This window comes from Pseudorasbora parva, chromosome 3 (assembly GCF_024679245.1).
Source record: "Pseudorasbora parva isolate DD20220531a chromosome 3, ASM2467924v1, whole genome shotgun sequence".
In the NCBI taxonomy this organism is placed as follows: domain Eukaryota; kingdom Metazoa; phylum Chordata; class Actinopteri; order Cypriniformes; family Gobionidae; genus Pseudorasbora; species Pseudorasbora parva.
Genome location: NC_090174.1, coordinates 34,498,444 through 34,523,556, shown reverse-complemented (window position 1 = coordinate 34,523,556; position 25,113 = coordinate 34,498,444). Strand labels below are relative to the sequence as shown.

Here is a 25,113-nt window from a genome sequence, read left to right as displayed (position 1 = left end):
AAAAGAGATAGGTTGGTGTTTTTTTTAAGTTTATGATATGGTTTCATCATCGAGTACTGATAGGTCTGAGATGGTGGGGTGGACTTTATGGTCGAATTTAGAGGTGATTGTGATTTCTGAGCATCTAAGAAAGCTGAAAAAGGCTAAGATAAACATCGTATCGAGTGTATGGGCTGTGTAAAGTGGCTGATGGCCTGTAACGAATGGTATGAATGCATTTGTGAGTATATAGTGTTATGGGTTATCTGCTGTCAGGGTGGATGGGCTGTGATCGCTGAAACCTTTTGATCAGGAGGGAGGTTTGTGAATTCTCTGGGGAGGGTGGTAAATCAGTTTTCAAAAATTGGACACCACTCAAGTAGCCTTTGATAGAACCAACCCTTAACAGTATTAAGGTTAGGAATCAAGTGAGGTGATTAAAAGGAGGGAAAATATGCACAGCATAAGAGAAAGTGGAATGCTTTGAACATTTCCTAGTGGTTACGTAGGAATCGGAAGGTTCTGGGAGGGTACCGCACTACTGCGCCAGTAGGGAAATTAGCCAGAGAGACTGAGCACCAGCGGGAGCAGAGGAAACAGCACTGCTGCGACAGGGGAGAAATTAGTCAGAGAGGCTGAGCTCCAGCGGGAGCAGAGGAAACAGCACTGCTGCGATAGGGGAGAAAATTAGCCAGAGAAATTCAGTTTCTGCCGGAACGGAAGGAACAACACTTCTGCAACAGAGGAGAAAAGGTTAGATGAACAAATGGAGAAACAAATTGTGTATCCAACTGGGACTCTTATTTTGAAATGTCTGCTTGATTATTGCGGGATGCTCCTTCAAATCCATATGAGGGAGATACCATAGACATAACATACGTAGACGTCTCATAGATTGCCGCTGCCTATTGGAGCGGACTATCAGCGCGGCGCCATCTTGGATGGGTTCCCAATGCGTGAATGCGCCGCCCCCCGCATTTATTTCTACCGAGGAAGATGTATTCTCAACTACAATGACAACTCCCCAAGTTTTTACCGTATTTTCACACGGTTTGGTTTGTTACAAACTGCAGAGACTTAGTTATGATACAGGACGCTAGGGCTGGGCGATATGGCCAAAATTTCATATCCCGATATAGCTCATTTAATATCCCGATAACGATATACATAACAATATAGCAATTTTTCTGTTAATTCAGTTTATGAATAGTCTATACAAAATTGCAATGTGGAAATGCAGTTTGAAATGATATACAAAACAAATAAAGGTAGTATGGACCACATTTTTATTTTATTTAGAACCTTTTTTTCAAGCAAGACTGTTGGTAAAGTTAACACCTGCCTAGGGATGTTAACCGATGACCGATGGTTGCCCGCATCAACGTTAACCGATTACAGTTGTCGGTAAAAAAAAAAAAAAAGTGATCTCTAGGCTGTTATAGACAGTGGACTAAACGCTACTACAGTTAGCCATCTCATTTCAAAATCTTTTTGTGCGAAGTGAACAAATCCCTCACACTCAATTTTTCATAACTCGCCTGTTTGTACTTAATAAACCAATAAAGACATTCAGCGCGAGGTCACAGCGTTTGGGTTTGCGCGCTCACAAGGTTTGCAAAAAGTAAACAGGCTAAAACACTCGAGGTTAGAGCCAGGGCAGACAACAGTATGAAGCGTCCTTCCGCTTAAGATGGGCTTACATTTGGAAATATATAAGGAGCCATCGTCCTCAGATTACAAACAAGCTCCTCGGCGGCGCGTTTGCGGGACTCGTGTTTCGCGCTGTGGTGGGGGATATTAAAAAAGTGCCGTGAGTGGAAGGGAGGCGGCAGCGCTAGTACAGTGTGTGTGTGTGTGTGTGTGTGTTTGAGAGAGAGAGAGAGAGAGAGAGAGAGAGAGAGAGAGAGAGAGGGGGAGCGCGGCTCGCGGCTCGCGGCTGTTATTTCAAATAGCGCAGCATATTTTAAACTAATCGGTTAACCGGTTTCAACCGGCTAATGAGGCTCGGTGGTCGGTCAAGAAAATGTCATCCCTACACCTGCCATTAAAATATTTCAATATATGGCTAACGTTATATGGTGTGCCACGCGTAAAAGCCCGTTGCAGCGTCCGTGTCTGAAGTTTTTTTTTCAGCGCTTATGCCACCACTCTGGCATAATTACTCTGAGAATTACGCTGGTCTGAACCGCGTCTACTGCCGTCTTCCTCCATGTTTGTTTATGTATTGCAGCGTGCATGGGCATGCCGTGGCGTGGCGTGAGCATCTTGACGTAAAATTCTGCCATAAACGCCTTATCGTGGGGTAAGCGATAGAGCCTTATATAAAACGATAGACATTTTTTATCGTCCAGACGATATATTTCGTCATATCGCCCAGCCCTACAGGACGCTGTTACACATTGAAATATTCTGCTTTCATGTAGAAAGACTTTGTAATTACGAGCTTTAACTAAGACGTATGGTAGACTATGACATATTGATAAATGTATAAATGAATGAATTTTATATTTTAATAAAGAAACAAGTTTGATTGTTCATTTGAATTTATTTCTCTCTCTCACACATACACACACACACACACACACACACACACACACACAGACACACACTTGGGAGCGAATTTAAACGAATCAAGGTGGGAAGCACGTGAAACAACCAAACGCTGGGTAGAATCAACCAAGCATTGCGACCCAGCAGGTTTAACCCAACGACTGGAAATTTGAAACTACCCAACGGTGTTTAAAATGTGATCAAATAAACCAACAAAAATACCCAACAGTCTTAACCCAGCATTTGGGGTTAAAATAACAACCCAGCATTTTATAGAGTGTAGGTTTAATTATCTGAGCCTGCTCCACCTGTGTTTAATTAGATTTAATTGTCTGCGCGTGCTTCTCCCGAAATTAGTTTATAAAACTTCAACAAAAAAGGATGTTATTTGAAATCTGAGACTTTGTTTCATATCAAAAGAAACAAGGCACCTAGATTATTGTGACTTATTGGGCAAGAGGCGCACTACGATGTTCCGTTCATTTATCAACTGAAAACAGGATGACTAATCGTTTCTTGGGATTTAAGAATTGGTATTGGTTTGTAAAAATGAGAATCGATTAAAATCGAGAAATCAATATTTTTTTACCCAGCCCTAGTGTACAGTATGTTTCTTAGTGTAAGATTTGACTCTTTAGTAAGTTGTATATCTGTTTTTCAGTGTGTTGAGTAAGTGATGAATTTGAGTTGTTGGCTTAACCTGAGACCACTAAATCACCTATACACCTAATCACCTCCTGGAAACATCACAGAATACTCGCAAACACACTGTCAGCTCACCTAAAAACCTGTTAGACTTTGCACATCACTGTCGCCTTACACATTTACTAAGAACGTGTTGACAACCTAATGAAGGACCCTAAAAAGGTAACCAAGTTTTTTTTTAAACTTCTAATACAGTACATGTGGCTTATGTAACCACTTGCTCACAAATATTACATGCAAATGTACATGGCGGGCCAGACTAAAAACCTACCCATAGCTTATCTTGTATGGCCGATGTCTATTCTAAACAAATCAGAGCTGGCTGGGTTTTGAATATTTTTCGATGTTGATAATAGCACCATATTGTGTTAGTATACTTTCAAACGGCAAAAGTGTTATGGCGTCCTGTCATCTTTGTCAAGACATGTTTCTTTCTTAAATGTGTCATAAATGGCTGGATATTGGAATCTGGATATTGCCGCGAAGAAGGATAACATTACTGCTGGCATGACATAACTAAAGAGATGAATTAGCATATTTTTATTAATATAAGAATAGCGTTCTAATCCTGATTCCTTTTTGATTATATCAGTGCAAATTCAAAAATGTAATTGAACAGAGGTTAGGGCTGGACAATATGGCCAAACAAATCATATCTCTGTATTTTCATGGCTGATTGGCGATATGTGGTAGCCTATATCTTGTTTTTTTTTCTATTTGTATTTTTTTTTTTGTGTATTTATTTTAAAAAGGTTATTTCACATCATGCACAATATTGTACAAACAAAGTTCATATCAAAGGCTATGAAAACAAATAGTAAAGGTAACCATGTATACAATGCTATATATCGTGCAAAAAGGGTTAAAATCACATTATATTCTAGCATTGTGACAGCAATCTAAAACAAAACAAAGTAAAACAGATGTTAAAAGGAATTAAAAATGAAAATAAATTAAAACAAAGGCAGAGACTAAATGTTAACTGGTAAGAGGAACACACATTCACTCATGTATATTTTAGTCAGAATACACCCTATTTTGTTGTGTTCTGTCTGTTTGGTGGGCCTGTGCGCAGCGGTGCTCGTTCAGCCTGTAAAGTTTAGCGGAGACTACTCGCTTGCATAAAATCCTTGCAGTTATTCTTTAATTTAATGGTATTTTAATACTATTTGAATTGTGTAAACCTTAAAAAAGGCTTACTTTTTTTGGAAGTGTACCTACAAATCTATTTAAAAAAATAACTGAATGAATGAAATGATGGAATTAAATCAGACTGGTTTTGTCATATTATTCATTTATAAATGTATTTATATATGACTTGAATTAAACCAGTAATATCAAGCTGATTTGCCTTGTACAGTTAAAGCGGATGGAGATCGAGGTTTTCAAGTTTCAAAAAAGGCATAAAAGCATAACAAAAGCATCATAAAACTACTTGTGTTCTATATTTCAATTTTTTTCTGAAGTCATACCATAACTTTTTTGTGTGGAACAGAGCTTGAAATTATTCACTGAACATTTTGCCTTAAATCTAGCTGGTCACTGTTCTCTGTCGTATGGAAAATAACTTTTGAACATCCTTCTATAAATAACTGATTTTATGTTCCACGGAAGAAACTAAGTCATGGTTTTCGTTCATTTTGGTAATGCTGTTCGAGAGAGAGAGAGAGAGAGAGAGAGAGAGAGAGAGAGAGAGAGAGAGAGAGAGAGAGAGAGAGAGAGAGAGAGAGAGAGAGAGAGAGAGAGAAGAGAGAGAGAGAGAGAGAGAGAGAGAGAGAGAGAGAGAGAGAGAGAGAGAGAGAGAGAGAGAGAGAGAGAGAGAGAGAGAGAGAGAGAGAGAGAGAGAGAGAGCATTTACCAAATAAGTTTCTTTTTCATTAGAGAAATTTAAAACATTTATATTAAAAATTGTAAATGATATAAATATTCATTCATTAATGTCCATTCATGTGTATGATATCATTATATCTTCAGTCAGTCAGATGTGTGAAAAAGGGGCAAAGAAAGAATGAAAGGAAGGAAGGGAAGGAAAAATTGAAAGTGTGGGCCTGCATGTGAGTGTTTGTGTGCACTTAGTGTAGTGATATGTGTTTGTCCTTGTGTGTACCCTTGACATCTCATGTCACGGAGTATAGTTATGTCTGTACTCTGTGTTCAGTCAACTTCTTATTTGTGGTGCAGTCCCCTTCTCATACACAAACACATAAACTGCACAATCTTATCTTCATCCTCCCTGTTTCTACTGTTATTAGTAATAATAACAGTAGAACCAATAATAATAACACTTAGTTATTAATTGGTAATAATAACACACACACACGCACATGCGCTTATTGCTGCGCTTTCATGTTTTATGAGGACATTCCATAGATGAATGTAATTGTTTTATACTGTACATACTGTGCCCCTACACTGAAACCTACCCATCACAGAAAGCATTGTTATTTTAGGGTGTGTTCACACTGGCATGTTTGGTCCGGACCAAAAAAACCAAGCGAACCAAACTAGTTTTCACTAAGTGTGAACACACCTTTAGATTTTCAAAAAAGATCATTCTGTATAATTGATGAGCTTGTTTACTCATGGGGATAAAATAAAAAATGTCCCCTCATAGTCGAAATTTACAAATATTTCTATATTTATGTATTCCATAACGTAGGCAATACCAGGACCTCACTCACTCACTCAATGAGGTAATTTTGTTGCTCAATAGTTTACACTACAAAAGGAAAATTGATTTCATTCTTTGAATTAAATTTAAAAAAATGTCACAAATTAACATAATAGAAAAAAGATACAAATAAAATAACGTTTTTTGGGTCATTAGCATTAAGATAGAGAAATACTATGGCAACTGAATCAAAAGTAATCAAATGTAAAATAACACTGCATAGTCGTTTAATCCTGTATAAATTAAATACATAGGCTCTTAATTCCTTACAATTAAAGCTATCTTGTTGTTTTATCAAATTGAATGACAGACGCGCACTGTCGCTTTAAAAGCTAATGTAACAGTATAATCATAATGATTATAGTCACACATGCCTTCTGTCTCAACTGCTTGTATATTTAAGACATATGCCTAACTTATTGTGTTTAAGAGGATATCACCAACACCAACCTTTTTTAAAGTACGGACACCCTTAAGGCACACGGTGCATGGTGGAAAAAAAATTAGGATGTGAGGAAAAAAAGTTTGCCTGCAAAAATATTTACGGAGCCCCCTAAAGAGACGTGATGGTAGAGAAAATTTTGGTTGAGGGGATTTTTTTTTCCCCTCCAAAATCTTTTGCATTCCCCCGCAAAACTTTTGCCTTCCCTCGAGAAACTTTTGCGTCCCCACGCAAAACTTTACCTTTCCCTCGTAATGATATTTGCGTTCCCTTGCAAACATTTTACATTGTTTCAAACAGCTCAGTACATTAACAGTGGAGTGGTTCATAGAGTTTCATTCTGACTTAAGAAATGCAGTCTGTGCTTAGTTCAATGAGTTCGAGAAAACTGGCAATGTATTCAAAGATTCAAATTTCCTTAAACGTTGTTAAAACACAAATGACATCTGCAAGCTACAACCTAACAAGCTTTAATATGAATAGATCTCTATGAGCAGGTGGCTGAGAGACAAGTCTGCAGGATGAAACTTCTGTCATTAATTACTTACCCTAATGTCGTTTGACACCCGTAAGACCTTTGTTCATCTTCGGAACAAATAAAGATATTTTTGTTGAAATCTGATGGCTCAGAAAGACTTTCATTGACACCAATGTCATTTCCTTTCTCAAGACCCATAAAAGGCACTAAAGACATCATTAAAAAGTCCATCTCACTATAGTGTCTCTACAATAATTTTATGAAGCGACGAGAATAGTTTTTGTGTGCAAAACAACAACAACTAAATAACGACTTATATTGATGGGCCAATTTCAAAACAAAGTTTTGAACGTTATGAATCAGTGTATAGATTCATGATTCGGAAATTGTCACGTGATTTCAGCAGTTTGCCACGGATCCGAATCATGAATCAATACGCTGATTCATAACCATTTGAAACTTTGTTTTGAAATCAGCCCATCACTATAGAAGTCGTTATTTATTTTTTTGTGTACACATACAGTCCCTGACAAAAGTTTTGTCGCTTATCTATTTTCTTGAAATACCTGATATTAACCTGACTTTTAATTAATTAATTGGTGTTAGAAATAGCTCATATGAAAAGCTAAAACCCTCCCAAATGATGTTTAATGCACTGAAATAAATAATGTTCACAGAAAAAATATTTATCATTTAATCAAGACGGAAAGGTCAAATTTTGGCAAGACAAAAGTTTTGTCACCTATACAGAAATTGAACAAATTTACTGCAAATACAAAAATATGTCAGCAAATTAAGTTGTGGTGCTGTGAGATTCAAATTTAATATCTTGTATGAATTCCATGAGCTTGAAGGACTGCATCCATGCGGTTTGGCAAGGATTCATACAATTTATTGATGAAGTCATCAGGAATAGCTAAGAAAGCAGTCTTGCATGCCTCCCAGAGTTCATCAATATTCTTTGGTTTCGTCTTCCATGCGTCCTCTTTCATCCTACCCCACATATGCTCAATGATGTTCATGTCTGGTGACTGGGCTGGCCAATCCTGGAGCATCTTGATCTTCTTCGCCTTGAGGAACTTTGATGTGGAGATGGAAGTATGCGATGGAATGAATGGATGAATTTGGCCTCTTTTATGGTTGGGAATATAAGAGGTAGCTTAAGATTTCTTGGTATTTTAGACTATTGATGTTGCCTTCCACCCTGCAGATCTCTCGCACACCCCCATACTGGATGTAACCCCAGACCATGATTTTTCCGCCACCAAACTTCACTGTTTTCTGGGTGAATCTCGGATCCATTCGGGCACCTGTAGGTCTCCTGCAATATTTGCGGCGACTGTGGTGTAATTCAACAGAAGATTCATCTGAAAAATCCACCTTCTGCCACTTTTCCTGTGTCCATCCTTTTAGCAGGCTGTGGGCCTTGGCAAATGCCACACGGTTTTTCAATTGTCTTTTGTTTAGTGCTGGCTTCTGGGCACTGATTCGACCATGGAGGCCATTTCGAGACAGAATCCGACAAACTGTTCTGGTTGACACAGGGACTTCAGGTGACCAGGTCTCGTGGAGCTCTGCTGCAGTGGAAAATGGGCTGGCCTTGGATTTTCGAGCCAACAAACGGTCCTCTCGAGCAGTTGTCTTGCGGGGTCTGCCTGACCTGGGCTTGTCAAAAACGTCTCCAGTCTCTTCAAATCTTTTTTTTAATCCTCTGTACTTGACGCTGAGACACATTGAAGGTGTCTGCCACATCAGCAGTGGCTCTGGTTTCAGCCTCTTGATAATCAAAACTTTAGTCTCAGGGTGAATCTTAGGCATGTTTGCAGAGGTCTAGTTGCAGTTGATGTGAAGGTCTAGTGTACTGGGGTTCTTTTTATACACACTTGAGACCTAATTGATCCATTATTAGTCACAGGTGAAGCTCATATGACAAGGTGACAACACTTATGTCTTTGCAAAAATTGACTCAATGGGCTTTACCAAGCTGTGAATATTAGAATACTTTTTGAAAGTTTAGTTTTTCACTGAAACATTATCACAAAAGCTGGTGGGATTAAAATGAGCCATTTCTTGTAAAAAATATCTTGATTAGAAATATATTTCAGCGGCACTTTAGGTCAATTTGTACACAAGCGACAAGACTTTTGTCAGGGACTGTAAACTCTTCAAGCGTCAACTGTCCCGGCCCCCGAAGCCACCTGCAGCTCGCTTCACCCTTGTCTTCTGCAGATGCACATTGTGTGATGTTTAGAGCAAAGAGAGAGAGAGAGAGAGAGAGAGAGAGAGAGAGAGAGAGAGAGAGAGAGAGAGAGAGAGAGAGAGAGAGAGAGAGAGAGCGAGAATGCATTTATTTACATAATACGTTAAAAAGCAATCTTACATTGCTTTTTCATTAGAGAAATGTAAAAACATTTATATTTAAAATTGCGATATACAACTATGTAAACAATCATCACAATCAATATCACAAATACATCGCCCATCTATGTTTAAACATCTCCATATCATTGACCAGCTTATGATATGTGAACTCAATTCCAAACTCCATTCAAACTATATATTCTTGATGGCCATATAGCCAGTTAGCTTTTCACAAAATAAAATAAAAAATAAGTATAATAAAATAAATGACTATACTTCCCTCCTGGGCTCCTACATCTACTATATTTTGGTCCATAAATAAAAATTCTGGAGTAAAAATGTATCTTTAAAGACCACTCTTCTAAAGTACAAAACACTGGTTGAAGCCTTTTACACTTTAAAAACAAATGAAAGGACAACCCTTCCTAACCTGTGTATCAAGGTGTGCTGTGTGTCTGTTCGTAGCTAAATCCTGTGTACAATTCTCAACTGCAGGTTTATAGACCTCTTTTCAATAGTTGGTGTGTAAAAGTGACCTTCAACTGCCTTTAGGCGAGTCACGCCTATAAAAAAAAAAAAAACGCTTACAGACTCTTGTGCTTTAAGATGCCAGTATTTCACCCCACATAATGTAGATGTCCTTCTTATCAGCATTACCAAAACAATTTGGCTGAGGAGTTTAGAGAGAGATAGAATGAATCACTGCTGAATCACAAATTAAGTCCTGAAGAAAGTTTTAAAATGACTTAACTTGGATTAATTAATGGATTAATTTACTCATACAACCACATGCTAAAGTGAATAAATGTTTGCAAGACCTGCTGGAATGGTTAAAATGATGCACAATACCCGCAATCCCACACTGAACTCTTCATCATTCCCACTCTCTCTCTTATATTAAGGTGTCCTTACACACCAGTCCAGTAGGAGCTCTGGAGTAACACCGGTCCAGTAAGGCCTGATAATGCCAAAAACAGCAATACCCTAAACATCTCATTACAACAGTAACATTGATATGATGACAATTATGTCATCACTTGCTGTCTTTTGCGGAACACAAATATATTTTGAAGAAATTGTCTGCGGTTTTTGATGCAGTGAAAGTCAGTGGGGTCTAACACAGAATTCGACCCCATTGGCTTTCATTGCATAGATAAAAAACACTGAACACTTTTTCATACTGTACAAAGTAAAAGTCACACAGGTGTGGAACAACATGAGTTCATTTTTGGGAGAACTATTTCTTTAATGTCAATTTTACATATGGGAACAATATGGAAGTTTGTCTGTGTAATGTTGACGCTTATGTTAACCTAACAAACAACATGTATAACTACTGTGCTGGAGGAATGACAAATGCAAGCCTCACATCAGAAGGCAGCATGAAAAAATGAATGCAAATCTTACAGAAGCACGAGGCATGGCAATAAATGTACTATGCAAAGGTGAAGATAAACACATGATCCCCATTTAGTATTGGAAAATTGTTATTTGAGTGTTTAAGCTATCAAGTTGTGTCTAATCTACACTAATGAGGTACACTGAAGAATATGTCAATGGAAATAAAAAGTGAGAGAAAACCAACACCACTTGAGCGTGTGTTGTGTGACTGCTCAGGCTTGGAACTTCAGTGTAACTGTATTTTTAGCCAGATTGACCTTCTTAAGCACGGCATTGCATGAGGTCAAAGCAATAGCGGCCATTAATGCTGATAGGGAGAGACACAAACACCCTGTGATTGTTATGACTATGTTTTGAAAGTGCCAAAACTAGCAGGACAGTATGTGTGTAGTGTAGTGTATTGAGTGAAACAACCAAAACGCCTCCAAAGAATCCCAGAACTCCTTTTTTTAACATTAGAGAGATTTTACCTATATGCAGGCCTCCCCTGGAATCTGGATTCCACTGAAAACAGCAGGTTCCTGTACAATTCTAATGCTGTGATTTACAAAAGTTCTGACACATGTGATAAATTGTTTAATATTTTGTCTCAATGTAATGTGTTGTGTTCATTTACCAATAAAATTGTATGAGTCAGCTTCTTTACATTTTACAATTTAGAAAACTTTTTGGCATAATTCCACAGATGTTTCCCATTCAGTCAGTGCAGATAATAGTGGAAAAACATGTGTAGGTTCCCATACAGTAGGCTATGTTCATACATGGGAAAACAAGTACCTATTTACAGGGTCAGATATTTACAATATATTCAGTGTAAATGGCTTGAAAGATGTATTTTTTTGTTTTGTATTTTGTCACACTGAATTGAAAGAAACTTTCTTTACATTATTACTCACAATGGGCCTCATTCATGAAGCTGCTCTGATATACATTTTTGAATTCAGGAAATGTTTTCTCATATTTTTAGTTGGTAGCCTACAGTTACGATCCTCCTTTCTAGTCTAGGGGCAGGAGAGGAGAGTAACAAAAAATTGTGGGAAGAGGATGAGAGAACTGCCATCTCCAGGTCCCAGGGCAGACACACATGGCTCAATGACACCAGTTTCAAAATAACAAGATTTATTAAATTAACAATGAGCATTAACAAACAGGACTTCAGGAGGAGAGAAGCCAAAATAACAAACAAAACATTCTTACTAAAAATTAAGGATAACTTGCCTACCAAAAAGGAATGAAAGAAAATACAGAAACAATTACCTAACTTTCTTACTACACAAAAACGGGAGAAAAGGTGGGTCTCAAAGCAAAAGGCATCCACCTCCCTACAGTGAGAAAATTAAAGAAACAAAAGTAGAATGGCTTATGTTCTCAGATAGCTCACATTGATTTACACTGCACAGATTGAAAATTGCGAATTGGCCATGTCTGTAATTTGTAAAGTAAAAATTCCCCCGCAAATTACCTACCATATTTCGCCACACACCGAGGTCCTGTGATAATAGTAGTCCCGTGCGAATCGACATCTCTGTGATTTGGCCAGGATTAGGCGGATCATATATAATTTTTGCAAGTTTTTTTTTCTTCCTGTGAGCATTTCTATCTTTATCTTTCACGAAGTCTGCCTTCATAATGCGCACTGATATGAATTCCCAAGCAGCCCGTGCGAATGCGCCACGCAAAACTCAGATGTGGGGGAGTAATTTCTAAATCACCAAGGTCGCTATAATACTAATCCTGTGCGAATAGGGCTATTCTCGCTGACTGGAATTCTCTGGGTTCCTTTGTTCTCCACTTAACAATCTATAACAGGATTCAGGTGGCACTCATGAGCCTGTCAAGCATACAGTAGGAGGACCAAGAGCAACAGAACACAAAAGCACAGAGAACCATCACAGTGGAGGAGGTGCAGGACAAAAACTACATTGACCAATCATCCCACTTGTACACCGACAGAACAACAATAATGAAGAAGTTACTGCTTTTTAATGCATTTTTATATTCAGTAATATTCTTCAAAATGAGATACTAGTAACACTGTCATCGATATTCTGTATCATAGCAACCAAAGTATCTGGAAAAACGCTGCCCTTGCAAAGCGCTTTCAAGCACCACCAGCTGGCCATTTTCAGTAGAGCATCAGGCGTTTTTTAGCTTGCTAAAAATGCTTTGGTGGACACTATAGGTGGACACACGATAATTGAGTATATATTGCTAGTCATATATGGCCAATAGTCTCTTTAACATTTGTGCAAAATAGTGGAGCCAAACCTGAGAAAGAATTCTAGAAGATTCCACTGCGTTCCTGGCTGGTCACGTCATTTACAGTATCTCATGGGCGGGGATTATACTAATTACGAATGAGCGTGCATGCGCGTCCTATTAAACACATGTTTGGCATTCATTCATATACACACGTTCAACTAGCCTAATGAATCCGTGGTATACGAATCTGGTGGAGAGTTTTTGTGAATTTTATGCTTAAATTTTATGCTTAAATTTTATGCTTAAATTATGCAGAATTTGCTCATATATTTACGAAAGTTTCATGAATGAGGCCAATTGTCCAATACTAAAGAATTCCGGCCTTAATAACACTAATCAGAACAATTACAGACCAATATCTAACCTCCCGTTCATTGCCATAATGCTTGAGAATATAGTCATAGTATAACTGCAGTCTCACCTAGAGCAAAATAATCTTTTTGAACCACTTCAATCGGGTTTTCGTCCCTATCACAGCACTGAAACAGTGAACACAAAAGTGCTAAACAATCTCTTCCTGATTTCTGATTCTGGAGCACATTGTCCTTTTTCTTTTTGATCTCAGAGCAGCCTTTGACACTGTGTGCCACTCCACACTCCTTTCACGACTATCTGTGATAGGAATCACTGGTGCTGCTCTTCACTGGTTGACCTCATATCTATCAGATAGACAGCAGTTTGTAAGGATAGGTTAAGATCAATCCAGTACCGTTACTATCACTCATGGTGTACCTCAAGGTTCTGTACCTTGTCCTCTCTAATTTCTCGTTTATGTGCCATTAGGTCAGATAATCAGACGACATGGTCTTTACTTTCATAGTTATGCTGATGATATTAAAATTTATTTCAATGTTTAACCCAACTCAGCTTATCTTTCCACTTCTGTTAACTCCTGCCTTCAGGAACTTAAAACCTGGATGACTGATAACTTCCTACAGCTAAATGCTGATAAAACTGAAATCCTGATGATTGGTGCTAAATCACAAAATTTGTCCCGTGATGACATTTTCATTGATATTGATGGTGTTCAGATTACACTGTGCAAAATCTGGAATATTGCTTGACTCCTTGTTATCTTTTGACTTAACTATTGGTCAGACAGTTAAGTCATGCATTTTCCTCTTACGAAAAATTGTACGTATCTGCCGATCCTTCAACTTTAACGATGCTGAAACTGTTATTCACCCTTTCATAACCTCAAGATTAGACTACCGTAATGCCCTATACATTGCCTCCAAATGGTGCAAAACTCTTCTGCCCGAGTTTCAACGCTCTACTATGGGAAGAAAGGTCTTTTAGGCCGGGGACACACTGCAAGCGTGCCTGGAGTGTCTCGGCTGCGTGGAGTGTCCGTTTTTATTTCAGCTTCCATGCTAACATGTTGTCGCTTGCACTCTACCTGCGGGACACCTGTGGCTCACATGCATGCTAGAAATAGAAGAGATATAAAACATCTTTTCCTGACTAGGAAAAGATGTTTTACATAATTTTGACACAAATATATATTAATATATTACATTTTTAAGTTTGAAAGTCTCTAGGTTAACATAAATGCAGATAAAGGCCTAACTCTAATAATAAAAAGACAACATAATTATCGATTTTATATTGCACCTGTCAATACAGAACTAAATATTGTGTAGCCTATTTTGCCGTCAATACCATAGATATGTGGTCAATAGGTTATTGCCGATGTTGTCTTTGCTGTATTAGGCTATATATTTATGTTAAACATAAAGTATAGGCCTTCCCTGTACATCAATAGCAGCAGCAGTGCCGCGTTATGTAAAGACAGAGAAAACACCACACAGCCGCCCCGCTGCTGACACGCAACAGAAACACTGTGGACGCTCACGCAATGCTTGCAGTGTGTCTCTGGCCTTAGTGTTACCTACATTATACTTTTCTTGCACTGCCTCTGCCTTCAAGTGATCTCACACCTGTTCATGTTATGCTACATGACTAGTTGCTGTTAATTGTTCACTTTGATTGTATTATTTCTTTGTTGTTGTCTATCTGGAGTGGTTTGCTGTACACCTGCTTGTTTATTTGTTATAATGAACAGGCTGAGTGTCTTGTACTACACTGTAAAGCGACCTTGGGTTCCTGAAAAGCACTATAAAAATAAACATATTATTATTATTATTATATTGATCGTTTTTATGTGGAATTTTATGCTTTTTAAAAGGTTTCAGTCAATATGTTAGGTTAATATGATTTATTACTCTATACTGTTAAATAAATCTAAATAAATAAAACATCATTAAATATTCATCTTGTGTTAAGTTAGTAAAAATTGTACACTAGGGAAAAACAAAGTTTTAAACTATTGATGTTTTTATACATGTCAACTTGAAAACCTTCACTCAAAGAATTTTTGTCCTTTGTTTGCAATAGCTTTGAGAAGTGCCATAATATAATTGAGATGTGCGTCCTTCCATCCATTCTTTCACAGGTTGATTTGTCTTTTGTTGTTAGACTCTCAGAAAGTGCATGAACCATCAACACCAAACTGTGTTTAAGAAAAAAGAGGTAAAAACAGAGAGAAAAAAGAGAAAAACAAAGGTGACCGTAAGATTTCAATGAGGTTTTGTTTACAAAGTTGTAAATGTACAAAGTTTGACTACTTGTTCTAGATAGCTAAGAAAATGTCAGAAATATGCCCTTCTCCTAATCTCAATCATTTCGTTCACTTTTCTTTTCTTGCTATGTGTGTGGTGACAGAATGGGCTGCCATCATCAGAACAGAATAATGATACTGAATGACTCCCTTTTACTCAGAATCTTTCCATCATCCCTTAAGCAATAAAGCAGTTATTACCCTTCTTTAGAGACCTGGCACTTGCATTAGGATAAAGTCACCTCTACTTACTACCATCATTTGGCCAGTGACTCACATAGGCACACGCACCGTCTTTCAATTGTTCAGTTTCACAGGGAATGTTATCTCTGAGTGCTGGATCCGCAAATTACATTTCTAATTTAGCAGCCGCATGCTGGAGCCATACTCTGAATTGATGTAAAACTTCAGAGAAATTCAGCTACGGTTTACACTATTTTCAATTATGTGAATGTACATGTGCATACAAATACACATCCAGACATATTTGTGTGCTTGTTTGGATGAGAACTGGTATACTTATCGCATATTTTTTCTTCAAAATTGACATGACGGAGGAAGAACAAGTTCCATGTTTGCAATATATTTGTTTTCCTTTGCTGATATAACAGAGAACAGAACATTAATGTCAGTGTTTTGTCATGCCATTAGTTTATGCTGTGTTTTTTATTTTTAGGTTTGATGGAGGGAGGAGTGACATTTTCCCAATGGAGTTTTTCCTTCCTCCTCAAAGGACGTGCCTAATCTGCTCTGATGAAGCCTCTGGATGTCACTATGGAGCCCTCACTTGCGGAAGCTGCAAAGTGTTCTTTAAGAGAGCTGCTGAGGGTAACAAACACACCCATTATAACAAAAGTCTGACTTTGGATTGTATTAACAGCTAAATATATTCACCGTATGTGAGGACTGTATTCACTTTAATTAGAACTTTTATTGACATTAAATATAATTAATTGCCACTATAGCCTTTTCACAAATTAATATACTTTTGTCCATGTGTCCAGGATAGCTATTATTTTCAATAATGTCACTTAAAATGGCAACAATTGGCACATAACACACAGGCATTCAGAAATTCAGTTAGAGAGAGAGAGTATAAGGCAACACTTTATGTCTTAACTATACATACAGTTAGGGACACATCCTTTCCCTTTTATGCAACCCAAAAGAAAGCATTGCAGTGAAAATCAAATACGTACAACTTACATTCAAGTATGTGGGCAAAGATTTGCCATAAAAATATCAGTAGAGGAGCGTGAGGGACAATCTAACGGGGTGGGTTAGTTGTAACACGCATGGTGTCACATTACATACAAAGGAAAATGGTGCGAGGACTCAAGTGCAGAAATTAATGATTTATTTATAAGAAGAAACATAAATACAAAACAACCCACAAGGGGGCAAAACACCTAAACTAGAAATAACAGAACATAACTTAAACATACCATAAAAGGAAAAAAGGGAGGAATGGGGAAAACAACATTTTCAGGAGGCCATAGCGGCCCACAAAGTTCAGGCGCCCAGGGCGGCGCGGTCAGAGCAGGGCGCCGGGTCGATGGAATCAGAGCAGGACGCCGGTTCGGTGCAGTCAGAGCAGGGTGCCGGGTCGGCGTGGTCAGAGCAAGGCGCGGGCAGAGCAGGGCGTCGGAGTGACGCATCCAGCACAGCAGAGTCCACCGGAACACTATCCACAGGCACCACAGGCACAGGGACCACCGGAATACAATCCACAGGCACCACAGGCACAGGGACCACCGGAATACAATCCCCCGGCACAGGGACCACCGGCACACGATCCACCGGCACAGGGACCACCTGCAAATGATCCACCGGCACAGGGACCACCGGCACACGATCCACCGGCACAGGGACCACCGGAACACGATCTACCGGCACAGGGACCACCAGAAATCGATCAACCGGCACAGGGCAGACCGGAACACGATCCACCGGCACCTGGACCCCCGGAATAAAATAAACTGGAACAGGGATCCCCGGAACAGTCACAGAGGGAGCTTCCCTTCTTCTCCTCCGTCTTGACCACCGGAACAGGGATCACCGGAACAGGAACCACCGGAGCTATCTGGCCCCTGGTCCTAGAGGGACTGGAGTCCAGCCGGTCCACAAAGTCCCCATTCTCTCAACCTCTGTGGGGCTGAGAGGCATGTCCAGGCAGAGGTTAAGAAACTCTGCCTTCTCTATCTCATTAAGATACAGGTGATCCACCTCCTTGAGGAATTGGCAGGTAAACTCTCTCACACCCGCTTCCTGTTGGCGGATGTACTTAGAGTTTACCTGCCGCATCACCTGTAACTGTCTGTTGAGGTCCATAGTCCATGGAGAACAAAATGACCACCATCTCCTGCTGAGTACTCCTAGTAGGGTCGGATCCTTCTGTCATGTCACATACAAAGGAAAATAGCGCGAGGACTCAAGTGCAGAAATGAATGACTTATTTATAAAAAGAAACATAAATACAAAACAAAACCCACAAGGGGGCAAAACACCAAAACTAGATATAACAGAACATAACTTAAACATACCATAAAAGGAATCACGGGGAAGACCGGAGACATAGACATTACAAGGATCCGACACAGACTGACAAACACAAGGAGCTTATAAAGGGAACAAATGAGGCAGGGAATGAGGGAGCACAGGTGGGAGAAATCAAACACTAATTAGATTAGACAAGGGGGGAGTGATCAGAGAATGACAGAAGCGCAATGACCATACTGACAAAACCCACGTGCACACAAGACAGGACAGGCATGTGACACATGGTCTACAACTTTCCACACATTCTAGGATGACAAAACTTTGTGTATTTACTAGTTGCCATATCAACATTATTTAAGAATTTTTTTTGTCAAAATTAGTCAAATTAAAAAATTAAATTCTTATTATATTATTGATTACTTAAGATATTATTGTAATCTTATATCTGTTGAGATCATTCTTTAATGTTGATCTAACCAGCAGAAGACATGAGCCGTGGTTTAAATCCCAGTTGCGGTGGGGTGCGTTGTAATACAGCATTACAATGAACATCTATTAGAACTACGCTATTAAATGCTATACTTCTATGAATTCTTTTGAGAAACCATGTGAAAAGAGTAAATAATAACAGAGTCAATATTAAGAAATGATTCATCATTATTCTTTTTTGAACTATGCAGGGTTGCATTTCCTGTACAATGCCATAACTAACTGCTTAACTACCATAGTACGTTGCATTGTTGAAGAAATCCACGATAGTCACAACTCTTTTCTGAAACCGTATTGTCGCAAATCTGTTGTTTAACCACGTTGGTTAAAGATGTCACACAAGTGGTGGAGCAATAATTGTTTTTAATTAATTATTTTGAGATCGAATTGATGCTATATTTTTTTGCTATAAATTATGGGCATTGCACCAATGCACCTGAGGACTAATTCTTAATTTTATCATTTATTTATCTTTTTTTCAAGATTCAAATAGGCTCGTTTTTACGTAGGCACTTTTTAAAAACAGTGCCTTAATTCTCTTGACAAACTATAAAAGACATAAATGATATTTGTATGTATTTATAATAAAAGATGAATTGTACTGAATAAACAAGAAATTATGCTTCTAACCACAGCTCGAGATCTATTGTTGCAACCACACAAGTTTGCGATGCTGTTTGCGAACGTTCGTTGGAACAATGGTTTCGGGAAACACGTCTCATTAAACGATGCTGATAACGACAGAACTTGCGACCATAGTTGGCCAACAACTATGGCTTTTGGGAAATGCACCCCTGTAGGCCTATAGCTGTATTTAGCAACGTGTTTGTTGTCAAACTAAAAAAAAAAAATATTTTTTAATGATAAAAAAGCCATTATTTTATTTTAAACAATTCGTAATTGTATTTTATTGAGAAAATATTTTAGTTTGTCTTGGATATATTTTTGATTATATCAGGTAACATTTTAAGCCATCATGTTTTGTGTTACAATGTGCCTCCTCACATGTTAAAATGTACCCCACATGCAGAATGTTGTCAAATTTCACTTTCATTCTTTTGAAAGAAGAATCCTGTAAAACATGTCGTGTTTAAATGTTAAATGTTTTCAGCATTTGTAATAATAAAGTAAGAAATATTTATTGAGCAGGAATGAATTACATTGCAAAATATATTAAAATAGAAAACATCTCGGTTACGTATGTAACCCTCGTTCCCTGAAGGAGGGAACTGAGACGTACGTCGGACTTTGACAGACAAATTGGGATCTGACTTTAGAGACCAATCCTACTTCGAGTGTGTAAAAATGAGCCAATGAAATTTGGCATGCGTTCCACGCATTCCACGCATTCCACGCTCCGCCCTGCAGCGCGGGTATAAATAGGAAGTGGAATGGTAGATCAGCGCTTTTTCTGCTGAGAAGCCGACCAGTGAATCAGCCTCCAAGCGGAAGAACAGCGCCTGGCGACGGGACGTATGTCTCCGTTCCCTCCTTCAGGGAACGAGGGCTACATACGTAACCGAGCTGTTCCCTTTCAGTCGGTCACGTTTGACATACGTCAGACTTTGACCGACGAATTGGGATCCCTATTGAAAACGCCAGGAGGCTGGCCCTTTCAGCGTCCTGCTTGAGCGCACTGTACCGTCTAGTATGGTACGGAAGTCAGGGCTCCAAGCAGGGAGGACAGTCACTGCTGTTTCTGCAAGACCCACTCAGTATGACTATTGGAAGTCATATACGAACGTGTTAGGTGTCGCCCAGCCCGCAACTCTACATATGTCTGTCAGCGAGGCGCCTTGAGCCAGCACCCAGGAAGAAGCAACACTCCTTGTGGGGTGTGCTCTTACCCCGAAAAGGGCAATGCACGTCTTGGGACTGGTAAGCCAAGACTATAGCATCCACTATCCAGTGGGCTAACCTCTGCTTGGAGACAGCCTTTCCCTTCTGCTGGCCTCTGTAACAGACGAAGAGTTGCTCTGAGGTCCGAAGCTTTGAGTCTGGTCAACGTAAGCGCGAAGAGCGTGGACCAGGTCCGATTGGGTCAGTAGGGCGCAACTAACAAGACCTGCGCCTCGTCCTCCCTGACCTTGCACAACGTCTGTGCAAGAAGACTCACTGGGGGAAACGCATTCCTGGAAACGTCCAGGAATAGTAACACTATGGGTCGAGTCCGGCAATGGGTCGAGTCCGGAGAGGCAAACAGGTCTACCTGTGCAGCTCCGAACCGGTCCCATATCAGCTGGACCGCCTGGAGGTGGAGTCTCCACTCTCTCGGAGGTGTCGGCTGAGAGAGAGCTTGTCGGCTGTCTGGTTGAGTGCACCTGGGTCATGAATGGCCCGAAGCGATCTTATCTGCTTCTGATTCCACCGGAGGTGGCGGGCGAGTTGGAGCAAATGACGGGAGCGTAGACCACCCTCGGTTGATGTACGCAAAGGCCATGGTGCTGTCCGTACGGACCAGTACATACTTGCCACGTAGCAGCCCCTTGTACTGCCATTAACTCAAGGCAATTGATATGCCAATGCAATTGAGGCCCCGTCCACAGATCTGCAACTGCATGCCTGTTGTACGTGGCCCCCCAGCCCGTGGCAGAGGCGTCGGTGAACAGCACAGCATGCCTGGATACTTGTTCTAGGGGCACTCTGGCCCGGAGAAATGAAGTACTGGACCACGGGCTGAAGGTTTGGCGACAGTAAGGAGTCACTGGGACCCGGTACTGTCCGCTCTGCCACGCCCACCTTGGGACTCGGCCATTGAGCCAGCATTGAAGCGGTCTCATATGACAACCACCGCTGTCAGCCGGCCGCTCGACGGCACATGACGCTGAACATTCAAGCCTTTACGAGAAGGGTGAGACGAACAACGCGCCAAAGTGACCACGTTCTACTGAGAGAACATGAATCACCCACGATCGCAATCTTACATGTCTACATGCGAGAGCGATTGTGGCCGTCAACAAGGACAGGAAACAATTGCATTCCAGGAATACACGTTTTGAATGACATCTTGAAAAAGACGCAGGGTCAACCGTGTTGCTCTTTTGTTAATGGAAACTGCTCTTTTAGTGTGCTGAAGCACTCAGGGAGATGACCGCGGCTGCACACAGTCTGTATAGTGCAAGCCTGTGTGAGCTCTCAATGTTTGTGACAACGCCCAGCGAATCAACAAGTTCTTTTAGTTTCACTTTGTTTAGTGAAGCGATCACTCGCTGATGTGCCGTATCACCCGCACTGGCAGTTTCTCTCACGAGACTCGATTCTCCACACTCTTCGTAGACACAGCAAAAACACTGTTCGGCTCCGAAGTAGAAAGCGCTGATCTACCATTCCCCTTCCTATTTATACCCGCGCTGCGGGGTGGAGCGTGGAATGTGTGGATCGCATGCCAAATTTCATTGGCTCATTTTTACACACTCAAAGTAGGATTGGTCTCTAAAGTCAGATCCCAATTCGTCGGTCAAAGTCCGACGTACGTCGAAAGTGACCGTCTGAAAGGGAACAGCTTTTTAACAAAGCCTTTTATTTGTCCAGATCTTGTTTTAATTGTACAGGTCCTTCTCAAAAAAATAGCATATTGTGAAAAAATTTCATTATTTTCCATAATGTAATGATAAAAATTAAACTTTCATATATTTTAGATTCATTGCACACCAACTGAAATATGTCAGGTCTTTTATTGTTTTATTACTGATGATTTTGGCATACAGCTCATGAAAACCCAAAAAATCTAAAAAAAAAAAAAAAAATAGCATATTTCATCCGACCAATAAAAGAAAAGTGTTTTTAATACAAAAAAAGTCACCGTCACATAATTATGTTCAGTTATGCACTCAATACTTGGTTGGGAATCCTTTTGCAGAAATGACTGCTTCAATGCGGCGTGGCATGGAGGCAATCAGCCTGTGGCACTGCTGAGGTGTTATGGAGGCCCAGGATGCTTCGATAGCGGCCTTAAGCTCATCCAGAGTGTTGGATCGTTCGTTTCTCAACTTTCTCTTCACAATATCCCACAGATTCTCTATGGGGTTTAGGTCAGGAGAGTTGGCAGGCCAATTGAGCACAGTAATACCATGGTCAGTAAACTATTTACCAGTGGTTTTGGCACTGTGAGCAGGTGCCAGGTCGTGCTGAAAAACGAAATCTTCATCTCCATAAAGCTTTTCAGCAGATGGAAGCATGAAGTGCTCCAAAATCTCCTGATAGCTAGCTGCATTGACCCTTCCCTTGATAAAACTCAGTGGACTAGAGGTCGACCGATTCATCGGATTTGCTGGGCACTGATAGCTGATTGGTGGAACAATCGGTTATCATCAAAAATCAATACCGATAGCTTTTCCGGTTTGCGTCCGTTGCGGGAGCAGCTGAGAAGGGTGCTGTCATTACACAGTAGCCTACGAGAGCTCTGAGAAGGGTCTGCTGGCTAAGGGTCTGGTGCTGCTTGGCCTCTAGAGGCCAAATAAAAAACTATCACTGTTTACATTAACACGTGAGGCCACGTGAGGCTGCGCGCTTCACCGAATGATGCACAGAGCTCGCTGACACATCTGACGCGCGTTTAAAACACCGAAAGGGAAACCATATGAATACAGAACACTTCAATACATGTTGCCAAATCATTATAAAGAATTTTTTTTGGTGACTAGATGCTTTTACAGTGAAAGAACAGCAGTATGTATGTACTTTACTTTGTCGTCGAGGCTGAGAGGATGCTAGCAGTAACATTTACCTCAAGCAGTTAAAGCGATGTAACAACTAGTGATGTGAGAAACCAGACTGTATGGTCATGCATCCGACAGAAACATGAACACATCAGAAACGCATTCGATTTCAATACATATTTTGTTATTTTGATAAGAAAACCGTCAAGTAGGGGTGTCCCCGACTAAGGATTTACACATTTGAATCAGAATTTTCTAATCTCTCTATGGTCGACCGATAGTCGAATCATCTGTGTGTGTGTAAACCATAGACCGTAAAAAAATAAACGGTATAAATGGGTTGGGAAGGGCGGGACACTAGTCAGCAGGAGGCTAAGACTTTTACTTTACACACGGCACACAGCCACCACTTTTAATAAAGTGATCAAAACTAGGCTACACAACACATTTGTAAATTAACCGTTCTTTCATAACATTTAAATGCGACGATCGAAACACAGAACATCAAACAAATATATAAAAGAACATTTTGATAAATAAACCTAAAAAAATACCTGCCTAGAGAGGAAAAGAACACTTTGAGTTCGTTTATATGCACGTTCTTCAGTAGCTTGTGCCTAAAGGGGGTCGCACACTGGACTGAAGCTCAGCGCCGTTTCTCAGGTATCTCACACCAGGCAAACCATTATTTTGCCTAGGTTTCTTGCCTCTTGAACTGCTCGAATCAAACGAGCGCGCGCACGTGGGCAGATCCTGTAGTGAAAGCGGTGGTCGCCATGGTAGCGAGAGAGAGTGACAGTCGCCCAAGCCAATTATTTGTTTCGTCTCGAACAAAAATAATAAGTGGTGTTTATTGCAGATTAAAAAGTCTAGAGTCACTCAATTTTTATACTCTCCTGGATATAATGTACTATTGGATATAATGTATTACAATGGATTACTGTATTATATTATGTTTTATTTCATATAAATCCAAACAGTTTGCTTTTTTAGAACACTTGACGGTAGGGGTGACCCCTAATAGTTGAAGATTCGATGCATCGATATGCAGGACCGGATTCTACCACTGATCTCATGGAATAAAAAAATCGAACTTTATCAGTATGAATATAAACAAATAAGATGTCTTTTAGTACTCACTATCAAGCTAGAATACCGATACTGGGAAAGTTTAAAATATATTTTTGTTTGATTTGGTAACAAGCTAGTTATATATAATTTTGATTATACATTTTTTGGTTTATGTTTTCATGAAGCATGTATCACTAGCACATGAAGCTGCCTAATATAGCTAACATAACATTACTCAGCATAAAGTTACAATGTTATACACTTAGCCATTAGTAGAGATGATAAATACTCAATATGTTTAGCTCAAGTTGATCGATGTTGTGTTGAATTTCGCAAAATGTAACTTTAGATAACAAAATGCATGTGTAAAAGCTAGTACACCGCATCCAGGAACTTTTTTTTTTTAGAACTAAGTTAGCTTTAGCTACTACTAATCAACAATGCTTTCATCATGGAAACTCTTACATGCAAAACACAGTGTATGTTATGAATCTTACAAGAAATTCATCTTCATTACAGTATAACTGATGTTATTGGAAAAACATGATGCTACCCGTTTTCTTTGCCTTATATAACTAGCTTGTTACCAAATCAAACAAAAATATATTTTAAACTTTCCCAGTATCGGTATTCTAGCTTGTTAGTGAGTACTAAAAGACATCTTATTTGTTTATATTCATACTGATAAAGTTCGATTTTTTTATTCCATGTGATTCTGACATGATGTCACTACATGCACACTGCTCGTCTGAGGTAAATAATGCGTCTTCCAGCTGAGCGGTCGGTGAGGCACGTTCATGTATTTTGGGGGCATGGCTTTGGAAAGAGCCCAGAAGGGAGAAGGTGGAGTGAATGGAAATAATGAGCTGTCTTTAAAAGAGTCATGAGAAGTCTACAGACACTCATTTTTTATACTCTCTTTTTCAG

At 39.7% G+C, this 25,113-nt stretch overlaps 1 protein-coding gene across 3 annotated transcripts in view; it reads left to right on the top strand.

Moving 5' to 3' along the window:
* Nucleotides 1-25,113, top strand: part of ar (androgen receptor) — a 117,751-nt gene that overhangs the window by 39,651 nt on the left and 52,987 nt on the right. For all 3 annotated transcript variants that reach the window (XM_067438589.1, XM_067438588.1, XM_067438590.1), the window contains exon 2: nucleotides 16,146-16,297. In XM_067438589.1, coding sequence (XP_067294690.1) covers nucleotides 16,177-16,297 — 121 coding nt within the window. In that variant the 5' untranslated portion in view covers nucleotides 16,146-16,176. The remainder of the gene's footprint in view (nucleotides 1-16,145; nucleotides 16,298-25,113) is intronic.